This window comes from Dermacentor silvarum, chromosome 8 (genome assembly GCF_013339745.2).
Source record: "Dermacentor silvarum isolate Dsil-2018 chromosome 8, BIME_Dsil_1.4, whole genome shotgun sequence".
Taxonomy (NCBI): Eukaryota; Metazoa; Arthropoda; class Arachnida; order Ixodida; family Ixodidae; genus Dermacentor; species Dermacentor silvarum.
Genome location: NC_051161.1, coordinates 105,242,869 through 105,259,052, shown reverse-complemented (window position 1 = coordinate 105,259,052; position 16,184 = coordinate 105,242,869). Strand labels below are relative to the sequence as shown.

The 16,184-nt window shown below is 49.3% G+C and overlaps 1 protein-coding gene across 8 annotated transcripts in view; it reads right to left on the bottom strand.

The window, feature by feature from the left end:
* Nucleotides 1–16,184, bottom strand: part of LOC119461604 (solute carrier family 35 member F2-like) — a 438,758-nt gene that overhangs the window by 6,939 nt on the left and 415,635 nt on the right. For 4 of the 8 annotated variants that reach the window (XM_049655165.1, XM_049655162.1, XM_049655169.1 and 1 more), the window contains exons 4-7: nt 10,706–10,899; nt 8,565–8,893; nt 4,139–4,194; nt 2,189–2,343 (exon numbers count right to left, since the gene is read on the bottom strand). The exons of 1 other annotated variant lie outside the window; for it this stretch is intronic. In XM_049655165.1, coding sequence (XP_049511122.1) covers nt 2,189–2,343; nt 4,139–4,194; nt 8,565–8,893; nt 10,706–10,899 — 734 coding nt within the window. The remainder of the gene's footprint in view (nt 1–2,188; nt 2,344–4,138; nt 4,195–8,564; nt 8,894–10,705; nt 10,900–16,184) is intronic. 3 more of the 8 variants (XM_049655167.1, XM_049655164.1, XM_049655168.1) reach the window with 2 other exon arrangements.

Here is a 16,184-nt window from a genome sequence, read left to right as displayed (position 1 = left end):
TTATTTTTTACATGCTTTGTATTATACCTAAGAGCAAGCTTTCCTAATTAAGAAAAAGACACCGCATATCCACGAAGTGAATGATGATGAGTGGGCGAAGCACCAGGGGATCATTGGGGTAACCTTGAGTCCCCGTACATTGCCCACTCGAACATGAAAATGAGCGACAACACATGTGTACCATATATGGAATGTTGTTTTATTGGTCGTATATGGTATTGAGGTGCGGACTTCGTTTTCCCTTCATTAAGACTGCCTTGTGATCAGTGCAGCGGCACGGCGACGCCGGCAAGCGGCGGCAAAACGTCGGAAGCGTTCTCCACCTGAGGTTGGTCGCGCCGATGCTCGGTTCAAGCGCGAGCTTCGCCAGCCCTCAGCTCCGGGTCCGCTTGCCGGCGTTGCCTTAATGCTGCAGCTTTGCGAGCCCTAAGGTCCGGGTCCGCTTGCCGGCGTTGCCGTTTTGCTGCAGCTTCCCGGGCCCTAGACTCCGGGTCCGCTTGTTGTCTGCGTCGCCGTGCTACAGCAGCTTTGCGAGCCCTCGACTCCGCTTGCAGTTGAGCCGCGACTCTTGCCTTTTCATCCATATCCACAGCGGGCGCGCCGTTATCAGAAGATTGAGAGAGAGATTGTGGTTGTGAAGAGGAAGTCGCGCTATTTTCTGCAGCCCTTTAGGGAACATGACTCAGCGCCTTGGGGAAGGGGATGGGGATGTAAAGAAGAAAAAGAGAAAGAAAAGAGTGTGTAGGTCGATCGATTACACAGCCCTTGACCGTCAGGGGTAGCCAGGCAGCGCATTCACAATTTGCACGATAGCCCCGTGTCCTCCAGGAATGTGAAAAGGTGCCTGAAGGCGGAGCCGTGGTGCCGACCGGGAAAGAGCAGCTGCGATGCTGAGTCCGTAGGGAGTCTTAGGCGTCGGAATGACGTGTAGAGTGAAGCACTTTCTTTGGAGAAGGCGGGGCAGAAACAAAGTAGATGCTCGATTATTTTCTCCTCTCTTCACGCTAAGCAGGCCGGGGCTGGAGCCAGGCCTTTGCTGTACTTCCGGGAAGCCGTCCAGGAGGAGCCGATCCGGAGGCGCAGCAGGAGAGACCGCTCCTGCCTGGTGAGGCCGCGAACAGGAAGTGGGCGGGGAGGGCGACCGCTGGCGACGCGCCGATCCGGGTGGAGCGCCGTTAGGTGCCGCTGCAACGTGCGCCTTGCGTAGTCAAAGGCAGTTACAACGGTGCTGAATGGTACAAGAGCATGGTGTGCTGCCTTTGCCAGGGCGTCAGCCTCCTCGATGCCCTGGAGGCCGGCGTGAGAGGGAAGCCACTACAGCGACAGCTTCAAGCAACTCGAAACGAGGGCGCGAAGCTTTACCGCGAGCAAGGCCTGCCAAGGCCGGCGGTCCCCGGTCAACGAAGAGCCAGGAAGCGACTGTTATCATCCATGGCTGAAGACAGAAAGAGAGCGCGCGTCGGGAACGAACGCCCTTGTGCACAGCAGCGCCCCTAGCGGACTCCATGCAAACCAGAGCTACGGACGACGGGCGAGGACGAGGGAGGAACAAGGCTCGGCCCTAAAGTGTTTCGCCCATAAAAAAGGAAACTGTTCACGTGCACTCGAAGATCACATGGCTCAAATGAACCAGAAACACTCCAAACAAGATATCAATAGCAAATCATGACAGCATTATCCAACTGGAAACAGATCTGACTAAGCACCCACGGACGGACGGACGCACGCACGCACGCACACACACACACAGAGACACTTCACCCTCTAAGTGCCCTTTGACTTTATCTGCGATGCATGCATTATGACCAACTACAAAGGGCTCTACCATAATATACTGCTATTCCGAAAATTATGCTTGTAATAATTCCCCGCGTTTCAAACGCACTCTCCGGTACAACCCTCTCGCATTGGAAAAAGACTTCGCCCACTTCGCCCGCCACCAACACGGGGAATGCAACTCATATATTCCAGGTAATCTGCAGTTGGGTGCCAGACGTGCTAATTAGCGCCGAGTTATGGCGCAACACTCACGCTCGGCAATTTGCTCGGGGTTTCGTACATGGCTTAGCTGCTGAATGGCATCACAAATAGAATTTTAGGAGTCAGTAAGATTTGGATGAGTCCAAGAAAGGTAACCGTGTAAAACAGAAATACACTCGCCGTAGAAAGACAGTGCACACTATGATACCTTGTAGTGGAAGACGAATACGCCAATGGCGAGGGCGTAAAAATCGGCTGAGAGGATGGAGAGATTCGCGGCAGTGGCGCTCGATAGCCGGATGACCACCGGCATCAGCAGGTACAGCAGGAACAGGCACCCAGAGAATCCCAGCAGCATGGACACTGCGCGGAAGAGATCGGACAACGGTTTGTGCGCGCTGTGGCTCCGTACGAGTGACGACGCTAAGCGCGACTTTGCGGCGACCACCCCCCAAAACGCACCGAAATCTCTGCCTGTAAACAGTTAACATTACGAAACATCGTTCCAGCGCACAACTGAGCACGGACGAGAAGAGAAATACAACAAAAACGCCGGTGTTCTTGCTGTCTTCTCTTCTCGTCCGTGTTTATTTGTGCGCTGGAACGATGTTTCATAATGCTAATCACAACCAACTAGCCCAGCTGTCGACGTCAAGCGATACAGTTAACAGCTCAACTATTTAATGACGGACAGAAACAAAGGATCATTTGTCACGCTTTTTTCAATGTCATTAAAGCTAAGCAAGCGAATTAGTAACCGCATGAGATCGCGGGTTACATTCCCGGCCACGGCGGCCGGTTAGCGATGAAGGCGAAATGCGAGAAAGCTAGTGCACCACCGTTCTTTTGGCGCACATTGAAGAACCGCCGGTTGTCGCAATAAATCCGGAGTCCCTCACTACAGCGTCTTTCATAGGCTACTCTGCATTTTCGGGCCGTACTACCTTATAATTTAGTTTACCTAGGGACCACCCTAACGGAGAAGCCATTGCCTTCTGTGCTTTGTGAGATTAGAGTTCAGCAACTCTTGACGCGCTTTCTTTTATACAAGTTGTTGACTCGCATGTTGTTCGTAAACAGGCGCTAACATGACGTTGAATGCTTCTTCGCTCTTTAACATAAAATAGTGCAAAACGTAATTGATACATTAAACAATTCATCTGCACATTTTTGGTATCAGTACAGGTGCGTGTCCTCAGAATGCGCTTCAACCTACACAGGAAACCGTTGGCACATAATTCCTGTTTCATTTCTTTTATTACTTTCAGGGCAAATCGGGCGTTACCGAGAGAAATAAACTTTGAATGGCAGTCATCCCTTTTGGTAACACAACAGTGTGTAATTTCGTTCCGCTAATCAGGCCTGTGTGTATGTCAACGCGCGATACAGCTTGTCTACAGAGGTTGCCTAACGACCAGCTCTAAACGCCACCACGTATTTAGTTCACACAGCAAGGAATGTTGACTCAAGCGCGAATGCGGCCAGCCCGCATCTCACTATTTTCGAATTCGCCGCAAGCTGAAAGCAAAACGCGAGTCGGTCTGAAAGGGGTAACGGTGTCAGAGGAACGCAATGCAGTCACTTTGACTAAAATATAACCTCGCCCTTGAGATTATCTGAACAATTTGGAATTTCCGAGAAGTCTAACATGCAAAAAAGTCCCAATTCTCCAACTGTGCAAAGGCACGGCCACAGCAACTGAAAACAGCGCGCGGAAAGCCCATCGCGGAAAAACGAGCCCGCAACGTCTGCGGACGTCTTTGCCGCCCGACAAAGCACGTGATAGATCCGCTCCCAGCTGGAACCACTGCGGCTTTAATCAACCATGCCGAGATAGGCTGGTAGTTCCTCGCGGTGTTTGCTTACGTGAATGAATCAGCCGCCTCCTAGTTGGTCTCGCCTTTTGGCAGCAACAGGCATGCCACCAAACTAGCTCCATGCAGGCCAATTCGCTTCGCGGCACAAGAAATGCTACCATTTGCAAGTATTTTCGTGCGCTTTCTGATGCCTGTGGCATGCCGCACACGTTTTTCCTCTAACGTGACCGTGATTTTACAGGCACATGGCAATTGACCAGAGCGAGTCATAGCAGCCTGTTAAGCGGAGAAAAGATTTAGCCCGACCAAGTCACGTAATATCCGCTCTACAATTTACTTACCTTGTTGCCAATCATCCCATTGAATTTCTCCCACTTTTTCTTTTTCCAGTAAGGCTCTGTGGAGGCAGCAGAGGAAGGACAGAAAAGAAGTTGCATCAGCCAAGCGAAGCTGTCCATACGCGTTTAATTATAGTCTCGGCGGAGTTTCATATATGCACGTTAATGGCGCCAATTGCCCCTGAATCTCAACCATGAAGACGGCTTAGTCGCGAACCGTTCATTCTTAGCGCAGACTAACCAAAGCACAAGCGGACAACACACACAACACATCTTCTGATCTCGCACATGCTCTGTAGTGAAAGCCCCTTGCATTTCTGACTAGATAAAGAATAACCACCTGTGCCACGTACCGAGCTAGACGTTACAATAATTTCTACGAATCATAACACGAAAGAGCACACCTTATTTTTCTCCTTCTTGCCCGACTCGCCTAACGATCACGCCGCAGTGACATTAATCCTCTAGGAAAATGATTCTCATCGAAACATATGCAAATATGCAACAGCCTACATGCAAGCAACAGCCTACATGCAAGCGCTGTTTTAGGGTGGTGACAACTCCAAAATTTTGAGCGCTATTTACCGCCAAATTTGGGGAGTAGCCATTTTGATTCCCAATTTCGCTAGAAGTCGCAAAACACCCTGCATTCTTTTTGTCACGCTCTGGTGTACCCATTTTGGCACGCGATCTAATAAACTTCTTTAATTTAGTTCTGCACCAATGCGCACACGAAACCTGCATACATCTGTAATATACTAGTTCACTTTTCCTTTTATTTTAGCACATCAAACTTATTTTTTTTTTCATAGCATACAAAGCAACAAGTTATAAGGCACGATGGCGTGCTCGTTGTAGTATTTTCTCAAGCCAAGAATGTGAACGGCATTAAACATTTTCGTTGCCTTTCACTTGTACACACTATATAAAGGGTGTTTTTCGAAGTGTGCTGTAATAAAAACTGTGCTTACAAGCCTGTTTAACTAAAACGTAGACGTGCCATGCACTGCTCTCAGGCACGATATGGGTCTCTGGTTGATGAAGCGAAAGTTTATTTTAAAAATTGAATTAGTTTCACGGCACCAACGGGTGCGGGAAATGTGGTCTGGCGGCTGGTCTTTTCGCCATTTTGATTCCCACATGCTATATTTGGCGGAAAATTTTACCCGCCAATTTAACTGGATGCGGCAGGTACTCTTACAAAGGTTGTCACCACCCTAAAACAGCGCTTGCATGTAGGCTCCCTAGTTTGGGCACCGGCGCACTCCGGTCTTCCGGGAAACGAAGCTGCTCACAGTGCGGCGCGAGAACTGGCAATCCGCGGCCGCACGACAACCTCTTGCGAGGAGCAGTTCGAATCCCTCCGCCGTTCAGGCAGGGACCAGATGGTATCCTACAAGGAAATTCTACAATTCTACCGCCAGGGCAGGAGGCATTACCCTGCCGCTCACAAAAATTTAGATAAAAAGCAATCAGTACCTGGCGCCTTTTACAGACGCACACTTTCCCAAACCCAGTGACGTACAGTCACCTCTATCCTGGGCTATATACAGCAGATTGCAAATTATGCGCAGGTAGAGCCGATCTTCATCACATCATGTGGGCATGTCCCCTGATAAGGTACAAAAAACCCACTAGCTTATTGCCTCCCCTTCCCATCACTACCCTAGAGCAGTGGGAGACTGCACTGCTCAGCTCAGACCTGGATCTCTCAACTCCGGGTCGTCCAGCTGGCCGAAGACGCCGCCAAAGCACAAGGCCTGGCCGCCACCTGAGGAAGAAGAGGACGGCCCTTCCACTCCCCTCCTCCCTAAACTCCATCTCGGACAAAATAAAGTTTATACTACTACTACTTGGCGTCGCCCCAGCCGCTCGTCCCGCTCAACCATATTATAGTACGCTATCGCCGAAGTGCAGCCACGACCGGTCGTGAGCGCAGCGCGTGGATAGAGTAAATGGAGAAAGAAAGCTTATTGTTCCTCCATGGTGCAGCGTAATGCGTTGCTGCCAGGCACCCGGTTGAGAACATGCGTACAATCATGGATGGACGCAGTGCCATATTTCAGCCGCGCGAGGAATTATCTTATGTTAGCAATCATCTTTTTACCAATACGCCTTTGAAGACTCAGCAAGTCGCGAACGCGCTTGCAGCGCGCTGAGAGCATTAATTACATTGATTTTGGTAAGGAATACAATGACATCCTTTGATTTGAGGCCACTTCGGTCTTTCTGCACTTTTACATTCTGTTCAAACAGCGCAATATATGACGGAAGAAGGGAAGTATACAGGAGTAGCACTGCTAGCTTCCAGCTGCGCCGGAGCAACAGGTTTTTCAGAGTCGAGACGCGCGAAGATAACTCGCTGCATGTTACATGCGCACCACCAGAAAGTCCGAGCCCGGCCCAGGCCCGCGTCAAAATACCCGATGCCCGGCCAGGGCCCGGGTCAAAAAGCACATGCCGTGCCCGAGCCAGGCCCGAGCCCGTGAAAAAAACTGCCCTACCCGGCCCGGGTTTTCGGGTAAGCCCGAGCCCGTGCAGTGCTCTAACTGTGTCTCTCGAAGCCCCCAGTGTTGCTTTGGGGCATTAAACCCCATGCATCAATCAATAAATCACCGAGAAGCTTCCTGGTTTCTCCACAAGGGCGTAGGGCTGTGTTTGTTCGTGAGTGAATGCAGGTGCTTCTACGCTCTTTTACCAACAACGAAGACGTCGCGCATCCCTTTGTGGCGCGCCGCTATTCAGTCACGGTCGCGCTTCTCGACTCGCGACCGCCGGTAACCGCTGCCCCTCGCGACGGCCCAATCGGCGGGGGACCGCTCGCTAATGACCGTGTGGGGTCGCATTGACGGTTCGGAAGCGGACGTGAAGGCCAGCTCACGTTCGGCAGGCCGAGCACGCTCCGGCTGGCTGACGCGCTAACGACAGTCCCACCACGGCTGCAGCGAGCGTTCGCGACACGCAACCGCGGTAATGACCACAGGGCTTTCCTAATTAGCATCCAGCGGTTCAGCCGCAGCCTGGGTCGGAACGCTGCCGCCCCACCTCTCCCGATTCCCTGAAAGAGGAAGCGAAAATCCCAAATGAGGGAACAGCGGGCCACATTTGTTCGAAACGCGGTGCACGTAACCGGACGTCCTCTTGCCCTCTCCCTCCTTCGATCCGCGACGACAGCCTCGTTCCTAGCGTCGATGTCCCTCCTTATCTCCCGTGCGAACAGTGCGCTGTCTGGACTTTAAAACATCGCGCAGCTCTCATTACACTTTGAGTTTTATTGGACGGTGTAAGTTGCGCAGCACATACGCACACAGGGAAACTGACAGGTAAAGACGCAACGAACACTGACATTGCGCTCACAAACCATGCGCTATCGAAGTGCGCAACTGGCCAAGACCCCAAGAAATAAAGAGGGCGAAGGCTTCTTGGGCAGCAGCCGCCACTGTTTTGTTAGCCGGTCTGGTTGCGCGCTTCTATAGTTTTCGAACATATTCCTGCTGCTGGAACCTGAGGAACGCTAATAGGTGTGTGCTAAGTAGATTGCCGAAGTAGCTATGCAAATATCGCAAAGCGGGGCGTAAACAGACAAAGGGATCAGACTGCTTCGATAAGACATGCCCTCAACATTGAGTCTTTCTGTTGTGTTAAAATTACTAATACTCGAGGATTGGAAATGAGGCACAGTGAACGTGATAGCAGTCCTCACTCGAAGGCATATAGTACAAAGCCATAGCTGCACCCAACGTCGACTTACGGAATGTGCGAAACGGACAGTCTCGGTTTAATAATTTTTGCAGGTTTTAGTCTCCGATCATTATCAGCTGCTCGCCACTCACAAAACGATCAGAACAGCGATTCAGTAAAAAAGAAGAGCATAGACACCGTAAAATGTACCTGTCACTTTATATGCAAATGTAAAGTCGATTAGTTTCTTTCTCGGCCTTACACTCTCAAGAAATTCTCTGTAACGAACTTACATGCCCTCACTGATAACTGTTGTCAACCACTCGCACAACAAAGCTCTATTTTTGTTTGGTGGCAGTAGATCTTTGACTTTATCTGGTTGGTTTATCAAGAATTGGCGAAACGCAATAAAAAAAAACATGCGGTGCAAAACGAGCGCTGCACTGTTCCACGAGTATATTTCACTCAGTCTTAATGCGCTGCTTTTGCTTTAAATCTTCATTTATGTACGTACACGCTATCAGCCACGTGGGAAATCACCGGCTGCTGTTCTTCCATCAGACCCAGTCGCAGAACTTCAAAAATAGCGCTGCAATTGCCCAGGCATGCCAACACATTCGCTGCTTAAAAGAAGCGAAAATGATTGCCATCCACAGGGCAGTGGCAGGACGCTGCTAAAGAAACCCCAACGGGTTTATCAGGAATAAAAGCTTCGCAGTTGAAGGAAAGAAACCGGTAGCACACTCACAGCTGTATGCCGTTTATGACGCTCCCGAAGAGCCCCAGCGCACCCAGAAATTCAACGGTGCCGCAGAGCTTGACGGAGGCCTCCTGCGCCACGTTAGAAATGCCGTACAGAGCGGCGCCCCCGAGGCAGAGCATGTCGCCGAGCAGCCGATTGGGCGTGGCCGACACCTGACCCGCCGAGTGGGAAGCCTCGTGCGCGTCCGCCCACACCAGGCAGCCGACGCCCAGGAGCGCCACGCTGACGCCCAGCACGTGCACCGGATGGTAGCGCACCTTCAGCGCGAGCCACGACAGTGCCAGCACCACCGGAATCGTGAAGCAGTCCAGCAGCTGGGTTGTTTTTTGAACCCGCGATGAAGGGCCATGCAGGGAAGACACGCCAGATCAACTTCGGAGGCTATAAAGCAACGCCACCCAGATAGCACAAGGCCTGTTCACTCCGATCCACGACGTCATAATACTTCGCCCAACTGCCATAAAAATCTAATGGGAATGTTCCCGAGTAAGCAGTGGTGATTTCGAAGTCACCGCTTTCGTCACGCCAGGCTTGGCAGTTGAAATTTCGGGCGAAGTAGCGTGACGTCATGGATCGAAGTGAACAGCCCTTGTGCTATCTTGGTGGTGTTGGCTACACCCATGATATACGGCGGACGTCAACAACACAGAACTTCGAACACTCTCGAGTTGTTTTATAACGTTATTTTAGAGAAACGGTGCCTCACATTGATGTTTACCGTCACAGTACACAATTCTGCTGGTGAAGCCCGACCCACTTGGCCAAATTTTCGGTGAATCATAATAGCACTGCTGGATGTTGGACATGTTGGTACGGCAACTTGGAGCACATTTTTAGCGCCAGCGGATGAGCACAGAAAGAAGACGTTGACAACGCAATGCTCTAGCTTCAACAAATTTATCCCCCACCCCCCTCAAAAAAAAAAATACTTTTATATACCATGCACAGTATAGTGCCACACCTGATTAATATGTCAAACGGAGTTTACTAAAACATCGTTTCTTTATCTAGCAGTTCGATAGAATGAGTACTTACACAGCTTTGATCACTCTGATAGATAGCGTGTGCCTAAATGATCTCGCGTAGATCTTTATCTTTGCGCCTGGCCAAAACCACACACTCACCAAGCAAATCACCAGCGCTTGGTGTTGTCAACATCTTCCTTCCATCGTCGTCCCCTGGAGCTAAAAATGTGTTCCTAATAATACTAGCCCATGCTTATAACCCACACTTTACATCGATGTGGTTCGAACATATTCTTAGATTTAGGTGACCGCCAGAATAGCTGTTTTGGTGAAACGCAGGCCTGATTCACAAAATTAACCCTGTAGTGTAACTCACATTCCCTTCACCAACAACGGAGAGCAGCCAACCAGACGCTTGTCCGGTTGGACTCCTTGCCGTTTCTATTTTTGCTTTCTCACTCTATTTCTCTCGGCCGGATGTTAAAACGACCGTTATGTATACCTACTCTACTACCACAGGCTGTTGGTACAATGGTGAAGCCAAACCACGAAACTAGCTAAATTATTATGCTGTTTTCTATAAGAATGATGTGATTCACAGTTGCCTTGTATTAGTGTTGCTCCTTCGAGGGCGGCATGGCCTTTCCAGGAACATCAATATACGCGTATATTGACGCGAGACAATTTCATAAAATTCTTTTGATAAATGAACACAGAACGTAGAAGCTTCACACACATCTGCTGTGATACCAGCTGCAAAACAGCTACACGCCTTGTCTTGCTGACGCTCACACCTAAGATGACGTCTTTGATGATAGAACCGGGCATTGCTCTAAGAACCTGAGCAGACACTAGCGCTACATATATCTGCAAGGTAGGTTTAGAAATTTTATAGCACAAGCCGCTGACCCTTCTCAATAGTGAAATAAAGGCATGAGTTCAGTTAAGAATTGGGAACGTTGTTCGCGGGTTTTTTTTTTATTAAATAATGTCGAGAGAACAAAAGCTCAATAACGCGCGATAGATGAAGATAAGCGAAGCCCGAAAAGAAATGTGCCACGGCGATCTACTGCAGCCATCACGCTTGAGATTTCTCGTGCGAGAGCGAATACATGCGCCGATGGTTTGATACGTGTGCCTTCCCCTCCGGGAGCAGCGTACCTGTACGCTGGTGAGCGTGGTGTACTGGTAGGCCTTGACCAGCAGATAGTTTGCCTCGACGTCCACCAATGCAAGCAGGAAGTAACGTCCACCGCGGGCTCTTAGCACGGGTATGAGGCCCGCGTCGCCGCCCCGGCACGCCAGCCACGTGGTGAACACCGCGCACAGAAGCACGTAGTTGACGAAACTCTGCGCTGCAGGACCAAGAAACATCGGCGTTGCGGTGACAATGGACTGACAGTGCCGGCAATGCGACAGTCGCAAACATACTAACTGTTTTCATCTGCTGTTTCTTCCAAGTAATTTTTAATAGAGAGTTTTAGCAGTTGCAAGTTACCGTACGGTAAGTGCGGTAATACCGTAACGGCCGAGGACTGCGCATGCGCGCACTTTACCGTACGGCATACTAGACGGCAACTACAGCATATGGTAACGTGCGCACCGTGTTTTGCGAGCCGAGCCGGACGAAGCCAGAACATAGCGAGAAACTGGCGTCGGCCACAGAGTCCACGCCGTGCATGTCTGCGTCTCGCTTGCGTTTATCACCACGGGAGGACCAAGGGACGAGTTAAGTTTAATGCACCTTCTGCGACGCGACCAAGTGGTAGCAAATATGACAGCCCTTCTAACTGGAAGCATAAACTTGAGTTGAAATGAAGTGAACTTGCGGCCGTATCCTTCGAAACAGGCGAGTAATAAATTAAGGCTGAATGAAAAAAAAAGAAAATATTTAAAATAAACGAAAATTAACTAAAAAATAAAATAAAAAATAAAAAAAACACTTCGGGTTGGCGAAGCCATCTAGCGAATCAGACCTTATTAAGAGAAACACAGAGTTTTCATCGCCGAAACTAATGATATTCTGCTTATCTGCGCGTGTCAAATGTTGGCAGCGGTGATATTTACAATAAAGAGTCCTTTCTTATATATTGCTTTGACGAAAACACTTAGGTAACAAAATAAACTGTCACGTATTGTTGGACAAAGTGTCAAAAGATGTCGCTACCGGCTTTCTGACTGGCGTTCACGTTTGCCGTAACCCGGAACTTTCGGCAGCAACACGATTACGCCACTTACACTTGGTTACTGCAATATTAGCTGTGTTTATCTGCTTGAGCTCTGCGCTACCAGCTGGCTGGGCACTGTGCAGGCCGCTTACGTTTACGCCTCCCCTCCTCCGGTAAAACGCCCAGTCAGCCTGCGTTTACCCGAATACCGGACATGCTAAAGCTCTCTAGCGTCCGAGTACGACAACGCTGCATCGAATTTCATAATGGCAGCGTGAGCACGGATCGGCCAAGACGAGCAGCTGCACAACGTCATTCGTCCAAATGGCAATAAAAAGACACGGGTTTCAGGCTATACCACGGTAACCCCGTTAAGCCACTCGTTTGTGTCCTCTAAGTAATACCACGTGTTGCCATCAATGAGCATTTCGTTTTTGTGTATCTTACCCCTCTCGCACCTCTGTGCCGTTCGTTCCCATCAATTCGACCATTCGTAAAAAATTCCTGCAATTGTCTTTACCATCGCCTTTGTCTTGCTGTTGTGGTCACACACACTCACTGGCGGTAATTTTGGTTCACTGCACTTGCGTCACACACACAAATACTGTATCTAGACAAACACATTGGCCAACCTGGTAACGTCTTGCAGAACCTCAAACAATGCGGCACAGCCAGCTGCAGGCAAAATGCTTCGGATAACTTCGATTCGCACAGTGCGTTGGATTTGCACAACTCTTTTTACAGCGAAGCTGTCTATGGCTAGGGTTCCGTGCATTTTTCGTGCCCGTCAACAAATCTCCGTGTGCAAACTGAGCTCCCGAATTTGACGCAAAAGCACTTCATTCTATGCAAAAGCTTATACATCTCATCACTTGGATATGCATTTTCAGTAGATAAGTTATCAATAGGCACGGTTTTTAAGATCAGTAGATTCCCAGGTAGATAGATAATCAGAGCTTCTCAAAGATTTGTCGCTCTGCGACCCGCGTGGGCCACGTGTACACTCGCACCGCCCTTTCTTTGTCGTCGTTCCAAGCGCTTGCGTGCCTAGTTTCTTTCTGCTCTCCCGGCGTGGCGGTCCCGTCGCACATGTCTAGTTTCCTCCAGCTCCCCGAGGTGGCGGTAGCATTTCACACAAATGTATGTCCCCGATTAAAATAAAAGTGTGTGTGCCTGTGTTTTCTTCAGGATGACCGCCGTCACTTCTCAAGATCTAAATTCTGTGTCACCTCTATGTCGCGTCACACTGCTTAGACTGCTTCGCTGGTAATCCACCTTCACATCAGTGGAATGGAGCGTGATTTTTTTCCCCTTTCCTGCCTTTTTTTGGAATGCGATCGGCATTCTATGGGAACTCAACCAGTTTGCAGTATGCCTCTCTGTCTGTATCTAACCTCTTGCACGCCAACTTGGGTCACTGGGTAGTCCATGGTGTAATGGGCCGAGCCCTGGGGGAACCGGGGTCGAAACCGACCATCGGACACACCATCGGACACACCATCGGACACGTTTTAATGCGGTTGGGAATTTATCCAGTTTGGGGGGGGGGGGGGGGGGTGTATGTTTGTATATAGCCTCTTTCACGCCAACTTGGGTCACAGGGTATGTTCAACTGGGTATATGCCGCTTTTCAAAGAAAACAGATATTTAAAGAGAGAGACATCATCAGGGAAAGCCAGGGAGGCTAACCAGGCTGGGCCCGGTAGGCTACCCTGCACTGGGGAAGGGAGAAATGGGATTGAAAGAGGTGAAGGAAGAGAGGATGTTCAGTCTTAGCACAGTTACACACAAACATTCATCACCGAGTTTGTCACGGGCGGTCATACAGGATGGTGCATTTCAAAAAACGCAGCAGCCTCTTTGAGGCTTTGCACATAGCATGCGCACGAGGCCACGGGCCCAAGATCTTTTCCTCCGTAAAAGGCCTGTCATCTAAATGCCCCAAAGCTGTCCGAAGGGCACTCCTCTCATTTCCTTATGTGGCACGTGGGAGAAGTTTGGTGGTTTCCTCAACACCATATGTGCTGCAAGTGGCACTGTCCGCCCTTACAATTAGGAATGAGTAGACATTTGTAAAAGAAGCTCCTATTGGCAGGCGGAATTTCTAGTGCTGGGCGGAACGGGACCCGCATCATATCGTATAATCGGACGGTCTTGCCTGAACACATTTTTAGACACGCGCCACGCGCGTAGTAAAATGACGTAGTTTGTACAAAGGGATTCGCTACAAAGGACTCCGGCTGCAATACACGCCTAATACGTTGCTTCAATGCAAACCACATAACGTCGACCGTCATCCTGAGATGGTTCCTGCCAGAATTTTCTTTTGTTCCTTTTGTTTACCTGTGAGATTTTTCCTACATTCGTCAGTCGGTGGAGTGAATTTTTGCGGACTGGCATAGCCGGCATTTCGGTGGCATACTTTCTCACCAATTCATAGTTTAATAAACAAACAACGATCTGGTAGAGTTGCGGGGCTTTCGGGCTTCGCAACGCCATCAGGCTGTTGAGCCTCGCAACTCTAGGAGCAAAAAAATATTGAGAAATTTCCAACATAATAAAGCACATTGTGAGTAAATAATGCTAAACCTTCATTTCGTGCAACTCTGCGATTATAAATATTCATTTCGTAAACCATTTTCATCCAATTTGTGTAATACTCGTGATGTGAAATGCTGTGCCGTGCCCCTAAATTTAGATCGTTCCCCTTAGCAGCAAGCTCGAGATGTATCGCTTGTCGCCGGACATAGGATGCGATCTGGTAAAGCTTAGAGAACGCTCCCGGATTTCGCAGACCATTGTGTTGCTCCCGGATTTCACTGCTATTGTGTTGACAAATAGCCGCATGCCTCGCGTCGCATGCGTACGTGTACGCGAGACTCCGTTTGCGGGAGCGGCCGTGTGCACATGCCAGCTTCTATAAGGCCACGGACACCATAGAATTTCACAGAACTACGAGAAAGAACTGTGGCGCTAGTTTATATGCAAGCAGGGTGGTTCATCCATCCTGAGAATGACAGTTAGTACATGGACTTGCCCAGACTTCACCCTTATGACTTGAAACAGTTTCGCGATTTTGCAAAACTGATCATTTTCAAGTACTGCGTTATAAATATTTACGAGAGCCCAATTAAAATTGTCTGACAGCAAAAGCGAAAACAGGACCTCTAGCACAGAGCCCCGATATTGAAACGACTACGCCATGGACGCATGGACAAGCGCAACCACTGCAATTAGCAGCGATTACGCGTGTTTGCAGAGTCTAATCGTCTTCGGCATTTAAAAATGCACAGATAGCTTCAAAGTTTAGGCCAACTGAAGGCAGACACAGCGTAATAAATGAATCCATTCAAAGTGGTTGTTTGTGCGAGTTGCTTATGCATTACGAAATGGTTTTTGCACCAGACGGCGTAGATAAAGAAAATTAGTTCTGGTCCCAGACCAGTACGAATTTTTCTTCAACTACGAAGCTTTCTTTCTGAGAAACCGGTGTGGGTTTCCTTTGTAGCTTCGTGCTATACATACTGGTGGACGTCAATTTTTCACTTCATGAACCTTCCTTCACCTAGCGGAATTCAGCAGAACTGATTTGCCATTATACACAACAAGTGCTGCGTGTGTACTGTATCCCCCTTGCTTTGCCCGCGTCCTCTACGGCAAGAACCATTTCGTAATAAACGAAGTCACAAGGACGCCTGAAGCCACAAGCACGAAGATCAGACAAATCCATGTATTAACCGTCATCCCCATTGCGGCTGAACGATCGCAGCGCCAGAGTTGCCTCTAGCGATTATTGTAGGAAGCTGTATCACGGCCACAATAATGAAATGGGTCAAATGATACTCGACGTAACTCCTGCCCTTCGAGTCGTTCTTCTCTCTGCGTACACATACACTTCTGTTTTTCGTACGGAATCAGGCGGTTGCTGGTCCGTCGCTCCCGACGGCACCCTTGTTGATCTGGGCTCATGGCCCTCAATTCTCCGTTCGTTGTCAGGCTGGACGTTGAAACAAGGCTCACAGCAACTCCTCCATATGTACAGGTTTATTTACATACATACATTTCGCCAACAGCTTGTGGAGTCCTCGTCTCCAGCTCTCTCATCGCTCTCACCCCACCCCCTCCCCCAATAAAAAGACCGAATTCCCCGTTTTAAGCAATTCCATTCAGACAAGAATTCCACTTCTCTGCCACTCGGCAGCGTAGGGCCGGAGCACTCTATCAATCACAAGCAGTTTTAAAAGCACACAACTATCACAAACCAATGGTTAGTTCAAATCAGCCCAAAAGCTTTCTTTCGGCCACTCCTATTGGTTCATTTCACGGAACCAATAGCAAACGTGGTTCCTTTCACGAGAGATTCGCTAATTCGGGCAGCTCTCTTCAACAGCTGCGATGTGCTATCATTCGCTGGCGTCACAGCTTGCAGGTAAAGTTTCGTTTTCAGTTCGCCATGGTAACGCGAAAGGGCA